General features: G+C 41.3%; 1 protein-coding gene across 2 annotated transcripts in view; it reads left to right on the top strand.

The window, feature by feature from the left end:
- The first annotated feature begins 345 nt into the window (after positions 1-345).
- Positions 346-16,389, top strand: part of KIF2A (kinesin family member 2A) — a 58,407-nt gene continuing 42,363 nt past the window's right edge. For both annotated transcript variants that reach the window (XM_054290040.1, XM_054290032.1), the window contains exon 1: positions 346-613. In XM_054290040.1, coding sequence (XP_054146015.1) covers positions 550-613 — 64 coding nt within the window. In that variant the 5' untranslated portion in view covers positions 346-549. The remainder of the gene's footprint in view (positions 614-16,389) is intronic.

The raw sequence follows: 16,389 nt of genomic DNA, 5'->3' as shown, positions 1-16,389 counted from the left end.
CTGCTCCTAAGCTGCTCTGCTGTGCACATGGGAGCCGCATGAGCAGGCAGCAGGTAGATAAAGCTATTACACTAAGGCTCCAGAGCAGCTCGGCCACCATCTGGTGCTGCAGGGGAGTGTGTGTGCTGTGTGTGGTGTCAGTGCGTGTGCTCCGCGACGAAGGCCTGAGCAGCGCCCCGAGGCGCAGCCGGCACTGCGGGCCCTGCCCCGCCCGGCGCCTCGCGGGGTGCCCGCGCCCCCTGCGCGCGCCCGCGGCGAGGGGCGGGGCCAGGGGGCGGGGCGCGCCGGCTGCGGCCGCGCGGCACCCCCGCCCCCTCCCGCGAGCCGGTGCCACCGTGACGCCGCGGAGGCCGCGCAGGCGCAGCAGCGCCCACAGCGCCTGTTGTATCCGGCCGTTGCCTTTTCTCCGCTCCCCGCCTCCTTCTTCCCGGCCGCCCGTCGCCCCCGCCCAGAGCGGCCGCTGCCTCTACCGTGCACGGCCTCCTCTCCCTCTCTGCGGTGTGGCCGGCCGGCGACGCCTCCGATCTCCCCCGTGCGCCCCATGAAGCGATGGCAGCGGCCAACTTCGGCAAGATCCAGATAGGGATCTACGTGGAGATCAAGCGCAGCGATGGTGAGCGGGCCGCGGGGGGCGGCGGCCGCGGACACCCTCCCCCCTCTCCCCCCCCCCCCACCCCCCCTCGTTCCCCGCATCCCGGCCGGGCGGTGCCGCGCGCGCGGGGCGCGGGGGGCGGGCGGGGCCGCGCGCGCCGGGGCCCATTGTGTGCGCGGGGCCGGGGCGGGGCCACGCCCGGCGCGCGCTGCGGTTGTCAGGGGAGCACGGGCGGGGCCGGGGGGAGCCGGGGGGGACCCGCGGGTGGGGCGGGCGCCGAGCCCGGCGGGGTGGCTTGCGGGGGGGGCGGGGGGGCGTTTCGGACGTGGGTCGGTGGGAGGGGAGCCGAAGAGCTTTTGGCAGGGAGGAAGGAGGGCCTTCGGGGAGGGGATGAGGTGATGGAGAGAGGGAGGGAAGGCAGGCAGGCCTTTCGTTTGGGAGAGGTAACTTCTTGTCTGCTCCCGTGCTCTGAAAAATGACACAACGGTAATGCCCTGACAGGAATGCCTTTGGACATTTCCATCACTTGGCAGAAAGCATGATGTTATTATTTCAGATGTTCTTTGTGATTAAAATGTAGGAAGAGTACTTGCTATTTATGCCCGTGAGTTGTAATTTCTCCGTTGGGGATGCAGTGTTTCTCGTCTTGCCCAGCTTCTCCTGGTGGGAGGATGTGTGATGCTGTCTGAAAATACATGTGAATCAAGAAGGCGTGTGTGACAGGTTTGGGGTGCTAACTCTTCATATTTGTCTCGGGAGATATTCAAAGCCCACCAGGATGTGTTCTTGTGTAACCTGCTCTAGGTGACCCTGCTTTGGCAGAAGCGTTCAATTAAATGATCTGCAGAAGTCCCTTCCAATATCAACAATTCAGTGGTTCTGCCGTTAGGAGACAACTGACATGGGAAATTGACTGAATCAATGGCAGGTCACTCATGACTTCAGCTCTTGGATATGAGTTGGGAATATGTAATCTGTTTGCAGCCTCTCTGAGATCTGTGAAACCTGCTAAACTGGGGTGGGGTTCTGCTGGGATTTTCTGGAAACGTTTTGTTGTTGCTGCTGTTGCTGTGTTTTTGATTTTTGGTTTGGTTTTTTTTTTTTTTTCCTCTGGGATCTAGAAGCTTGCTAAAGAGTAAGCAGATGTTTCTAAGGGAAAAGAGATGTGGAGGTCCAAGACTCTAAAGCTGTAGCATGGTTCTGTCATGAGGCAGGAAAAAAGCAGCCAAGAAGCCTTATGCAGCTCGTCTTTCTTGTGTTCCATGCTGCAATTCAGCCCTACAATAAAATAATGTTTGGTGTTGGCTGTACCCTGGATTACACCCAGCCCCTCAATTTGTGCCAAATGCCCTGTTTGCCATGTGATGAATGTGATCAGTCTGGCAATTATTTTTGTAACTCCTGTGCATCTCTGTCTGGGATTTCAAAAAGCCTCGCAGTAGCATCTTGTAAAACTTTTTCTGATGTCTGTGTGAACTCCTAAGAAACATTACCGTTTGGTTTTGGAAATCATGCCTTTGGAAATTAGGCATGAAAATGCTTTGCTCCTCTTGTTTTCTGCTCTGTTGGGTTGTACACACTTATTAATATCAGAAGTGATTTTGGTAGCTCTCAAATAAAATAATACTTCTTTTCATTACTATTAATGGTTTATGTATTTTGCTGTATCACTGAGAAAGGTGATGCAGCACATTAAGTATATTACTCATCAGTAATATGGACTAGGTTGATGTCTTCACAGCAGTTGCTCAAACTGTAGGGTTTTGAGAATTCGTGTTAAATTGGTCCATGTGTGAGCAAGACTGCAGTGTCATAATTAGTGGCAGGTCCTAGTTATTGTGATGTCTCCTTTTTTTTTCTTTGGGACTGGAAGAGATGTCCTGTTCTGGCTCAGACTGCTGCAGCTATGTGTCATTCTCTTCCCATTAAACTATAGGAGAAACTGTCCTAGGTATGTGGAAAAGAGCATTTTGAGGGATATATGGAAGGACAGCCAGGACTAGATTGCATTGCCTCATAGAAGGCAGTTTATAACCTCAGCTGCGGATCTCGACAGCAGTGGAAATCGGTCTTGTTGCTGATGACAAGGTAAGGGTCTTGCTGCTTGTTCCTCTGTCAGCTGAATTGTTCCTACAGACTCTCTCCCCTCCAGTGTGTCTATTGATTTTTTTCTTCTGATTATTTAATATATTAATTGATGATTTGATTAACTAAACCCAGTAGAAAACTTTTGGATGTGCTAGTTTTCTGCACAATTAGTGTGTTCCAATAGCTTATGGAGGGATCTGTGACCCCAGCAGTATCAGTAGGTAGCAAATATATATAGTCATAGTCAGGATGACATAGAAGTCTTTACTTGTGATCTTCTGGATCTGCTCTCCCCAGAGCTGTATTCTAGGAAGAATCAGGGCTGTCTGTCATGTCAGCTGCTGTTGGCTGAAAACCATTAAAACTGTTTAGGAAACTTTTGGAGAGCGGAATGTGTTCATATGGGCTTTTCTTTTTACATATTTTCTTGTCTGTAGTGAGTCCGTTCTTAAAACTAAAAATTGTTTTGAGCGGTGGAGATAGGAATTCTTTAAGTTTTTCTTACTTACCTCTTTATTTACTGAATCCAGAGAAGAATGGTTTTACTTAGTTAATGGTGTCAGTGAAAAAGTGTGTGGGTTTTTTCATCTATCTGCCAGTAATCTTAAACATTCTTTGCTGAATACAGAGTTTTATTGATTCCAGAGGACTATTTTTCCTTAAGTAAAAAGGAAAACTAAAAGAAATGCATTTTTTTTGGTGAAACGTGATTGTTACAAGTGGGACCAGAACATTCTGGAAAAAATAAGTCACATATTCTGTCATTTTGACAAGTTCTAATTAGCCTGAAGTGAGAGATTTATTGTAGAACTGAATAGAAAATGAATGTGGTACAAAAGAAGGGCATTGTTAGAAGTCATGGCCAAAAGCACATGCAAAGCAGTTTGGATAAACCCCTGCATTTGCAAGAGCTGATGTTGCAGAGTTGCTTGCTGTTTTTTTCTCAGTGGGTAAATATCCTTATAACTGTTACCTACAGCTGTAGATAGTATTTCCAGTTACTATCTAGTAAATACTAGTTGTTCCAGTGGAATAACTACTTATGTTCATGTATCATAAAGAGGTACTAAGTGGTCACCTAGTTCAGGTTTTGATAATAACTTCTGATACTGAAATTTACTGCTTGGTTTAATTTATGCACATTGCTTGAAATATGACTAGTCTGTCTTGGAAATGGGAAAGAACCACTTTGTGTTAGTTTGCAAATTGCTAAGAATGGACTGTATTTCCACATTTGAAAAATGTGCCTTTTGACATGGAAACTTAGGGCATTTAGTAGGAAACCTGAAGGTACCTCCAAGACTCACAGTATTGATCCTGTCCAGAAGATGTCCTTTGTTGAGGTCTGAAGATAGGCATTTTTCTGTTGATGAATTCCCTTTACACAAATAATAATAGCTTGCTGCTTTATGTGTAAACTTACACCTGTATCTGCACTTCCTGTGCATTATGCCATTAATGGTGACAAAGACCTGTAGAAGTATTTGCAGAAATAGTCTTTCACATTTTTTTCTCCATAAGTGCAGTCTTTTGCTGAAACAAGATAATCACTTCTGCTCTGCATCCCTTTAGTAGGTTGATGAATTTTTTTCTTTTTCTGACCATTTCCTCCTCTGACTGTTCCTGTTTTGTCTTTGCATATCTGAAATACTACATAGAAATGCAGGGAAATTAATTATATATTTGCTCATTTTGAAAGTGTGATGGGAGAGAGGGAGAGGCAAATACAATTCTGACTTCACTCTGTTGGAAATAACATACAGGCATGAGGAGAAGGGACACTCTTGTAATTAGGAGACTGACTTGAGATTTGACTGAACTTTCAGGAAAGGAAAAATGCTGAATTTTTAAGGATTAACCATCAAATGGTGTAAAAAAGAAAGACCATGAATTTATGCCCATGTTTTTCACAATACAAGAATAGGAGAGCTGTCAGTGTTTGAAGAGGAAAACTTGAAATTGTTAAAAGAGGAAAAGACTAGGTACAGTTACTAGGTACAGTACTAGGAAGATTGTTACCAGAGGAGATTGAATCTAGAAGCATAGCAGAATTTGAAGAAGGATGCTAGGAATATGTAGTTTATAATAAAAACTAAAAAAACTACACAAGGAAGTGTAAATACTTTTTCTTTTTCCTGAGTTTGTAGTTTAAATAACCTCTTACTGATGTGAGGTAGGAAGAAATCTTGCCCACGGCTATGATGTTTTTAATTGCCTACTTAAGAATTTTCTTCATTTGTGTCTGGAACAGCTGGAATGGTCATGGTAGGGGATGGTCCATTCCGTCTAAAAACCTCCTGGGAGCTTCTTGCTGCTTAGTCTTCTAAAACATCTTGGTAACAGTTTTCATCTTCAGACACAAATGGAGCTACATTGTAGCAACAGTTGGGGCCATACTTTGTTTCTTTAAAACCCAGCTTCTGTGAAATTCTTGTTTCTCAGAGTTGCGAGTTCCGTAGCATCCTCTGTATTCTGGGTAATCTTGTATCTTCGTGTACAACTCCCAGCAGCAAGAATGATTTTATAGCAGGAGAGAAGGTTTAATAATGCTATAAAATTTCTGTTCAGGTTTGAGTAGTCACCCTATTTTACAAGCTCTTGAGGATAGATTTAAATGGTAATGTGTTTTTATTCTTTCCTTTGGTGACATACACCTATTTGTGTTCCCTATGATTAAGGTGTTTGTTACCACATTTAAATCATTTGACTGAATTACCTAATCCCTATGTAATATGTACAGATACAATGTGTCTTTGTACTTCCATAATAGCCAGAATACACCCATGGCTTCAAGTCTGCTGTTGCTAGTCCAGCTATTGGGTCCAACATTTAGGCTTATCTGGTGTAGGTTCTCATTGTTACATCCAGAGTTTCTTGAGATTGTTCCCTCAGAAAATTTGACCAGGAGGATATGTTAAATTTTCTGTCTCCTTTTTGGAGTCACTTTTTACGTCTTCAGCTTTCATTAAGCCATGAATTTTTATTGTAACTCACAGATTCTCAGATATTTATGTAGGCCATCTGTATTTTGTGGAAATAGCTTTTTTGCAAGATGAATAACAAGAGCTGAGTTCTAGTCTGCAGAGAAACTTCTCATCTTTGTTCTGTAAGTGTGTTTAATACAGCATTTTTTGGCACTAATGTCTTTAGTGCTGTATGTGGGAGCTAGGATCACACAGCTTGTATTGCATGTTTTCCCCCCAGTAATCATGTTATGGGGGAATCTGTTCTGAATTTAATAGGTAAAGGTATTGTTCTGAGCTCCTATGCTCTCTGATGGCCTGTTGCCTGAGCACAGTGTTGCTCGTCTTTCCTTCTTACGGCTTTATGGATGGAAGACTTCTCTGTGCTGCCATGGCACCAAGTATCTCTTTTCCTCTTGTTAAGGTGGGACAAGACAATAAGTCATGGGGAAGAAGTCATGCTTGACTGAAGAGTAATATCATTGCAAAAGTATCTCTTTCTGGTTACTCTGGAAAACAAACTAGCCTTTTGAGTTTTTTTTCATACATCCACTTATTGTGGAACAAGGTAGAGAAAAGAGTGAGGTATTTACCAGGTGAGCTTTTTTCTTGGAGACAAAATCTGTACCATATTTATTGTGTTGACCTGTGAAGCGTGTTTTATTGTTTTATTTTTTTTTTTTGTTTTTGGGGTTTTTTTTTTGTGTTTGAGGAACAAGTAACAGAATGGAGTAAATTAACTCCATTGCTCTGTTACTATTTAGGTTCCTTGTTTATAAACATCTACTGCTTATATCATAAAGTGGGTTTTTTTTCCCCAGCTTTTCTTCCTGTCTTATATTTTGTTGGGTTATCTTGTCTTCCTCACCATACTGTATGACAGGATTTGGAATCAGGAGGAGAATGCAGTGGTCAATCCATGGTGACCACTAGGTGTGTTCCCTATAATTATTCACTGTGTGTGTATTCCATAGAGGAAAAGAATTCATTTACTTTTGATGCATTAAAGGTTTATGTTAACTTCAGAATTAAGTTAAATTTCTAATGTGATACAAGAAGTAAGATGTAGAAGTTCATAGTAAGAACTACTAAGCAGTCTTTACCTTGTCCAGTAATGAGAATATATACAAAATATAATATGTGGTCAGGCATGGTGGTGTTTGTGATTTAAAATTGAGAAGTTTTAAGAAGATATTGGATTTTAATAGTCAATTTCTCATTATATGTCTATAGCATAGATAAAACTGTTTAAAGGTGTATATGCTTTCAGTGTGTATTCCCGGATGTAGGATAGAAGATTTTTGTGTAACTGCAATACATTCTCTGTTATATCTCTTCATCTATTTCAAAAATGCAAAAAAACTTTCAGATATATGAACAGTTCTTTTTCATTGCTTGAAATCTTGTGTGTGTTTTCCAGATTTACAACTCATGTCTTTTCAGAAGTTTTTTTATGTTTTTGAAGGTCCTTCTAACAACTTTTTAAAACATTTGCTTGTAGTTGTACATTTCAAACCTTTAGATTTGACTGTGACTTGGTATTTGGGATTTTATTTAAATTTCTCTTTGTTATGGACTGAATATAGATATAAAACCAGATATTCATAGCTATAGTGTTCGGAGCAATTTTTCTTGTGTTTGGGCAGATGTTTCCCTACTTATGTAAGACTGTTAAACATTTTTCATAATTAAGTTGGCTGCAGTTAGTTTTGACTACTAGGATGTTTAACCTGAGATGACTTTTTGCTGCCTTTTTGCTGCCTGCTGCACTGGGGTTAGATTTTAGTTGGGTGTCTTGTAGGGAAATGAAGATGAGAGGGCAGGGAACTAAAACTGTGATTAAGATATGTCATTTAGATAGAGGTTGTCTAATACTGCTATATCCTCAAACCCATTCATACTGTATATGTATGGACACATGTACTGTTTTCTTTTACTGCTGGAGTTCCTTTCCTAAAAACCTTTATAGTGGTTATATTGCTTGTGGGTACAATATTTTAAAATTTTCATTTAAAGAACGAAACAGTTTGTATTTTCTGTTGTGTTCCAAATACATGTATAGATGGGTGATTGTCATGATTTTGGAACACCTTTGACTCATGTAAACAGATCCTTTGAATTCTGTATTAAGTGTTTAGCCATGAGACAGTGTTGCCTGTGTCTGATAGCCTGGAAACATGCTTTGTTCATATCCCCAAAAGGAATAATGATAAGGTCAATTTTGACCTTAGAACATTCACATACCATTGGTTTGCTGGAAGTCAGTGAATTCATCTGCCATTGTTAAATGCTTTCCTGATGTGGAGCCCCCTGTGGAGGTAGAACAGGGGGCTTGATGTTGGTCTCTTGTGCCACCCTTCTCTGTGCCATGGGTAGTAGTTCTCAGGCGGGTGTTACAAAGATGGCATTACCATTTCCACATCAAAAAAGTGTTCAGCAAAGCTAATTTTGCTGCGTTTGAATTTGGTCATTGCTAAATATATAAAACTAGGGTTTGCATTTGTTAGACAAAAGGCAATAATGCTGTGTGTAAAAATGCACTACCTTTACCTTTCCTTGATAAGAGTATGAATTTATCAGACTATGCTTGTGTGCTTTTTTTAATGTGTGTAGTGCACTGAACCATTTACATGAACACCACATGTTTAGAAGACTTCTGATAACTCTACTATTACTGTCTAAATTCAGTTGTTTCTTGTTGCTAGGAACTCAATTTTAGAATTTCTTAAAAGGAGTGGGTAATGCCTCTTAAAGACTGCTCTGTAAAACTGTGTCTAACCAAAACTTTTAATGATGGTTTTCAAAAATGTGGGTTATCAATTAAAGTAAGCCACTTGTTCAATTTTTCCTTTTGCCTTTTTTTAATTGGATCTTGTTTAGCAACACTAGATCTGATACTATATTTTGACTCTTGAAAGATGGATGAGGGATTTTGTTGCTTTTAAGTCTTGAATGTGGTAGTAGATTTTTTTATTTTATTCAAATAAACATGCCTTCAGAGTAGCTTAGTTTTTATTTAGTGGCAGTTCTTATTCCATCAGGCATAAGCTGCTTTTATGTTTCCCAGGCTTCTTTAAAGGGGACAGTCTGCTGCATTTTCTGCCACTGATGTAACACCAGCACCACATAAAACTAATTGGACAATCCCAATCAGTAACAAAGTGACTTGTAGATAACAAAAAGTCTTTTACTGTGTTTTCATTTTTAGGAGTGTGTGGTAATTCTGTTCACCTAGTAGAATGTTGTTTACTTCAAGTTATCAGAAATCTCATTAAAGCTGTGCCAAGTTTTTTAAGTTTGATGTTCTCTTGGCTCTCATCAGGCACTTCTAGATTTGTGTAATCCCAGGTATCAGAAGTGTAATTTTTGTCTTTTAATTATAGAATTGTGTATTTAGGAATTGTCTTCAGTGGACAAGTACACTGGATGTGTGGGTGGAGGGAGATGCACAGTGGTCTTTGTCTAAAACTTTCTCTTTAGAAGTGTGGTGTGGCACATACTTGTGCCCTTGCAGAGTTTGGCTGTAGAAATTTTGTTGCACAGGGCTGCACATTTTGCAGTCACTAAAATGTGTTACTTCTATTCTGTGGCTAAACTACATAGGGAGTTTGAGGAGGATTTCCAGCTGATCTGTAGAAGTGTTTCATTTATAGAGATGCAGGAATGCATAGTGATGTGCTAATCAGGATCTCTGGCTGTAGGAAGAGGGCAGTTGAAATAAATTCAGCTTGAAAAGCACATAAACATGTAGGTTTTTTAATACTCAAAATTTCTCATTCCAGTTTGGCTTATGTTTTCTTGTACTTCTGTATTTTTATTATTTGAACTTTTTTGTAAATTTTGGCATTTTAGTACAATAGGAATTCAGGTGGTGATGAATAGTGTCAATATTTTAATCATGATCAGAGGATTTTTAAGTTATGATAAGCTTTCATCAAACACAGAAGAATTAAAATACTTCTTAATGTTTTTCTTGTTTGTTTGAACTTCTAGAATCTTGTTAAGCTAAAATACAAGCTTTAAATTTGCATGAGAATGAACTCTTCTCACCTTTGAACTGGAGCAACAGTTGGCAGCTCAGTAATGAATTAAGTAATGGTATATATATTCTTACTAAATACAATTTTGTGAAGGGGAAAAGACTGTGATGGGATGGTGTTGTCATTGTAGTGCAAGAGTTCTATTGTCATTACATTGCAAGGGTTCCATATTGCTAGAGTTTCACACCTCCTTGATGTTTCTTGTAGGAAGCTCCTCTAAGCACTGACTCTTCCTTGTCCTCACAGTAGCCAACTGACTCTAGCACCTACCAATCCGCTCTTTTATAACACTCTTCTTATTGGCTACAGGCGTGGCCTGTTAACATCAGGCCTGCTCCTAATCTTTAGTAATTGGTTCAGCTGTGACTCTTAAGGGGATAAGAATTACATTCTATACCACCTTCATTTACCCATGTGGTATCCCCCTAGAGGATGAGTCATGAAAAGCAAAGGGTACCATTTTGAAAATATCTGTAGAAGATGCTGTTAAAAATTTTCTGTATGATGCAGGAAGCTGTTGCTTTTAGGCAGGTATGGTTAGCTTTAGAGAAAGTAGAGAAAACCTTCCAAAGGAGGTCTTGGCCATTTATTCAAACAATAAAATTCATTTTTCAAATAAAATGGAAAAGGAGGAAAGAGAGGGAGAAGACTTGCCAAGTCACGTGAATCTTTTGCAGATGATATTCACCAAGTTAGTTTAATCCACCACAATCTTAAATCCTGTTACTAAACAAATTTCAGCAACCACTAAACCCAAATGCTGTTTGAAAGACTGTCAAGGTTTAATACCAGCCAGCAACTAAGTACCACTGTTTGACTGAGCTGTTTGCTCAGTCCACACACCTCTACCCATGGTGGGATGGGGAGGAGAATTAGAGAACAAAAAACAAATTAAAACCTGTAGGTTGAAAAAAGAGTTTAATGTTTGAGTAATAATAATAATAGTAGTAGTGGTAAAATTAGTAAGGTAATTGTAATGAAAAGGGAGAACAATAAGAGAGAGAGAAACAAAATGTCAAAAAAGACAAGCGATGCACCGAACAAGGTCTCACCACCTGCCGACCAATATGCAGTCTGTCCCTGTGCAGCGAATTGGACCCTCCCCAGCCAATTTACACCAGTTTACACCAGGTATGGAGTGACAGGATCATAGAATGATTTGGGTTGAGAAGGACCCAAAAGTTATCCCCTACCACCATGTCATTACCCCTGCCATGGGTCTTTCACTAGACCTGGTTGCACAGAACCCTATCCAGTCTGGCCTTGAAAGCTTCCAGGGATGGGGCGTTCACAGCTTCTCTCAACAACCATTTCTAGTGCCTCACCACCCTCACAACAAAGAATTTTTCTGAATATCCAGTGTAAACCTACTCTCTGTGAGTCAAAGACTGTTGCCCTAGTCCTATCCCTACCTGCTGTTGTATAAATACGGAGTATGCCATTAGCTAGTTCAGGTTAACATTCCTGGTTACGCTTCCTCCCAGGTTCTTGTCACCTACTCACTGGCATGGGACACTAATATGTCCTTCATTTGGGGTAAGCGCTAACAAGTAACAACCAAAGCATGAGTGTGTTATCAACATTATTCTCTTACTATGTCAAAAACACAGCAGTATACTGGCTGCTAGGAAGAAAGATAACTATCTGAGTCAGTGCTATACCAGGACATACCTGAACTGAATCTAAGTTTGCTTACACGTCAGAAATGTAAGGAAATTGATATGTAACACAGAGGGTCTGGATCTGTGAAATTTATGAAGTATTCTGAGAGTAACTTTGAGAAGCAGCTTTAGAAGTTTATAGAAGCTGCCTGCAAAATTGTTCAGTGGTCTCCAAAGAAGACTAAATGCACAAAAATATGTCAAATTATATTCAGTTTTACAAAACTATTAAAAAACCCACGAACATATAAGATACTGAACTATTCCTGCAAAGTGTTTACAAGTTATGAACTCATTGGACAGGTAGAAATGTTGTTATCAGGAATTGAATGGAAGCTTTCACTTATGCAGCATCAGTAAAAGAAAAATTTGCTAGAGGACAGCAAATATAGTCCTGTTATACATTGATGTCTTGTTCTCATTTGAATAAAGTTTGCATTGCTGTTTAATCTTTCTTAAATATGAGAACTGGAGCGGGTTGGTATGGGCTATGGGAGGCACTGGCAGGTGCTGGAAAACTTTGCAGGAGTTTTGGAAATTGATAATTATAATTGTTTCATCTTGGGGATTTTTTACACTTTAAAAGGGATATTGATGTGTGAATATGTAACCAAATTTTTCTTTATGAAAGATGAATGAAAACTTTTCCCTTTTCTCCTTATAAGACTTACTGAAATTGGAGAAAGCTGGGTTTTTTTAAACCGTTCTGATGTATCTTTGCTTTTTGGGGAGGTTCTTCAGTCTACTTACCATTTATGGTACTTGCAGTAAGCTCACCACCTCTATATGAAGTACACTAGTGAATCAGATGGGTGGTTCATCTAGCCCAGCAACCAGGGGCTATTTAGGGAAGCACATCAGCTTTGTCTCTTTCCAAAGTCTTTGTCTTCCTTCACTATGCAGAATTCTGTCTAGGATGTTAGAAGTACAACTTTCCCTAGTTCTAGCAATTTATAGACCAGTTGTCTGTGTATTTATTGAATACCTTTTTGACCAGACTTATACTGCCTGACTCTTGCAGACACAAGATCAAGAAGTTCCCTGTTTTCTTTGTACAGAAATACACTACCACTTTCATCTGTCTGTAACCTATGCCTTAAGAGACCACTCCCAGCTTTAGTGTTGAAGCATTTGGTCAATAATAGTTTTCACTCATTTTGTCCTTTATGATTGTAAAGCATAACCAAGTCCACCCTCCGTGTTCTCCTTAAAAGTGAGCAGTCTTTACCTGCTTAATATCCTCTTTGTTTTCTTAGTTGTCCTTCCCTTAAAGTCCTCTAATTCCACTACATATTTTTTTTTGGTGTCCCATTGTACTTGAGATGTGGGTGTACCAAAGTCTTATTTATATTTTGAAAAGGATACTTGCTTTTAAGTTTCAACAGCTTTTTTTGTCATTGCAGGTGCATGTTTAGGCAATGATGTTTTGAGAGAGCTGTGTCAACTAAAGGATCTCTAGAGCTATAACTTCTAGTTCCAGATTCAGCATTATAAAGCTGTAATTAAGATTTCTCTGGATGTGTTATCTTTCCTTTAGCATTTGTCTTTAATTGAAAGACAAGTATCTGCTAAGGAGAGCAGGAGCCTCCCTTGGAATGGAAAACATGACCCCCCCTTCCCTCCAAATTATTATAACTTTGAAAGGAAAGAGCTTTCAGGCAAAGAGATGAAAAAAGGATTAACAGTTCTTTACTAGTGTGTGTATGTATAACAAGGCAAAGAAACAACAGCAACGGCAGCAAGAACAAACAAAACAGGAAACCCAACAAAGTCTCTGCACTCTTTAGGCACTCCCCTTTTGATGCAGTTCCGATCCCAGCCAGCAGGGGCGCTGCTGGCTCTTGGCGGGGCAGGGCGGGCGATGACTCCCCCGCGGCTGCAGGGGGCGCTGTGCCGCGGCTCCAGCTGGCTCCCTCACGCTGTAATGGCGGACACAGGCGGCAGAGGGGGTGGGAAGGCGCTTCCTTTACAAACCCCCAGTGGCAGCCTATCCCAGTATCCCCTATCTTGTACCATCCGGATAGTGAAAGGAGCTGCAGCAGGAACCTTGGAGCGGTGACTGGAACGCAGTGGGGGCTCACCCTGGGCTCACCCAGCAGAAACTCTGCAGTTGCAGCTGGAGCCCCAGTGCATCCCGGCAGGCAAGGGGTGTGTGGCAGTGTAGTGGAAAACTGGGAGCAGTGGCAGGAGAACTGGATAGAGGCAGCCTGACTCTAGAACTGCGCAGGGAGAGAGGCTTGGGGATCCTGGGATTTCCCCTGAGGCACCCCAGCAGATGGTGAAGGATCCTTGTTTTCCAGTAAGGCAGGGTTCCAATAATGTCCAGTTCGTGGCTGCTCTTACGTGCAAAGGCTCACCCATAGCACAAGAAGCAGGGCAGGGCTGGGCTCCAGCAGCAGCAGCGAGTTCCCACACCGAGCAGCAGCTCGACCGTCCCCTTCTGAGGCCAAGAGACCAAGGCACCTACCTAAGAGCTGTGCCTAATCCCTTTTCCCACAGCCCAATTCTCACTGTATCTCTGCTCCTGGGAGAGAAAGTAGTTACTTCTTTTGTCTCTCTTAAGTACTGATCATTATTGTCAGCAACAAAAATGGAAGAAAATTCCTTTAGAGAAAGAATACAAAAGGAAGAAATCCTAAACCCCAACAGTGTTGAAGCTCATCTGCCACTTTTTTCTATACTCCTGTATATTTGGGGTGACTCTTTTGGAGTCATCTAACTACCCAGAAAGTTGTCATGTCAAAGGATCAGATGGCAAATTCAATATAATGTAGTGTTACTAAATACCAGGCTCAAGATGTTCTGTAAGTTTGTAGCTAGTGTTGTGACAGCCCCATATAATAAAAGAAAACATGCTTCTCTTTCGGGATGCCCTACTTCATTCCTTGTTTGCATGCAATCTCCTTGTACAGAGGATTAAAATATTTCACAATTTGCACTGTTCTGGCCAGGAGTTTATCTTGTACCTCGTTTTAGTCTAATGTCTTAGTACCATGATAATTCTCAATGCACGTGTACTAGTTCACTTCCAGCCTCCCATCTGGAATGAACCTAATGACCTGCTTCCTAGAGAAAACCTGAACTCCTGTGTCTGATTCTTGAGGAGAGGCCTGAATTGCATCATTTTGTCTGTCACTGCTTGGGCAATCTTTTATTTTAGTAAGCATCATGCTTTCATATTGTTGTGCATGTGCGTGGACATACAGCTCATGCACCTAGCCATGCTCTTGAAGGCATCATTGTTGGAGGTTGAATGCAGTTTTCTTTTTTTTTATGTAAGTCAAGATAAATTATGAGGTCTTGATACTCTGTGCGTATCCATATAGATACCATTTGGGACCACGGGTGCGTCTGTAACAAGGATTCAGCTCATACAGTAAATGGACTTCGGACACATATCTTTGATCCTGTTTACTTTCTTTTGCTGTGCTTTAGTTGACACAAAATTCCTTTTGGATGAAATGTAACTGGAGGGTATGTGCAAGAAAAGTGCATGATGCACACTGGCAAAGGGTATTCAGACTGTGGTGCTAGACCAGTCCTGTGCAAAGCACACAGTATGAACAGCTGATCCCAAGCACCACCAGCTTGGGTCTGCAGACCTCTCTGTGCCTGGTGTAGTAGTGTGCTACAGGCACAGCTGAGGGACCTGAGCTGAGCACCAAAGTGCCATACATATGCAATGTAAGATACTGGTTCAGGCAGCTGTGAACATGAGCCAACACCATACCAGTTGTCTTAGGTTTTCTCTCCACACTGTGGTCTGAAAGAAAGGCACAGAATTGATTTTCAGGACATTTTCTCTTACATCCTAGTTCTGTCTATACTTGAGAATGAAGATGTTGGTCACGAGTTATGCCATGCTTCAGTAAGACCATGCCACAATCTACCTTGACAGCAAATGCTAGATGCTTGTCTGAGTTCCTTCCCCTCTCCACAAAGAGAAAAACTGTTGTGGTACCCAAACAACAAAACCAGCATAACTGAATAAAAAGATTTTAGGCCATGGAGCAACTGGTGATTGCATTAATATCAATTTCAGATGAGATTACAGCTCATTCTGCTTGATCTTGCCCTAAAGTAAATGGAAAAATTACAAATTAAATAGAATCAGTCATACAGTAATGTACAATACCATGACTAAAATTAGTAGCAAGCAGTGGAGGACAGATTCTGAAGTGCTTCTAGTCTTTGTGTCCCAAACTAGTGTGATAGAGATGAAGCAGGTTAGCATGATGTTGAATCCCAGAGCTGAGTGTGTGGTGACCTGAGTTTGTCCCTGCCAGAGCGTCAGGATAGGAGAGGCTTTATGCAGCACTGCCAGTATTGACCATTTTGTGAAGGTGAGCCATAAGTTTCTCTGAATTTAATAAACTGTTTAGTAGACTATGAAAAATGATTCAGATGAAGTTTAACACAAGAAAGGTAAGGTGCTTAAGACAGGTGGTGATAGTTTACATAGTAATTTTTAACTAACAATATAACTCCTGGGATCAGTTTTGGGACTAGATGGCTAGTTTTTCCCATACATTAAAGTTATTAATTCCTGGTCATAACACAGAAAGTAACACTGCTTTTGGGAAGCTTCATTACTTCACTAGAGTGTGATTATCATGTATCTGGAGATGTATGTTGTGTCAGAACATTAAGAGGTATTTGACCTTATCAAAAATACAACAGAAGAGTGAATAGAGAAGATAATACAGTGCAGGGAGCACTGCAGGATTCTATCACCATGTGCTCATCTGCACAATGTTGATGTTCCACCCTTTAACCCCTCCCAAACTCATGTCAATTGACTCCTTCTTCGCTTCCAGTGGCAGGGATCATATTCTTACATCTTGACTTGAGGCCAGAGGTTTTGCCATACTAAAAAGCCAACCCTCCCAAATGCCCCGACTACCCAGGCCATCCTGTGATAACAATGTAAGGAGGGGGGACATAACTGTACATCTATAAAACTTCTCTTAACATGTACTTAATATTTGCCCTTCAACTGTGAGAATCAACCGTCACATTACTCATCTGTTACAGAGGTGTAGAGC

Source organism: Melozone crissalis, unplaced genomic scaffold (genome assembly GCF_028551555.1).
Source record: "Melozone crissalis strain CALT ecotype California unplaced genomic scaffold, PUWL_Pcris_2 ptg000005l_1, whole genome shotgun sequence".
Lineage (NCBI taxonomy): Eukaryota > Metazoa > Chordata > Aves > Passeriformes > Passerellidae > Melozone > Melozone crissalis.
This window is presented reverse-complemented; position numbering and strand designations above follow the sequence as displayed.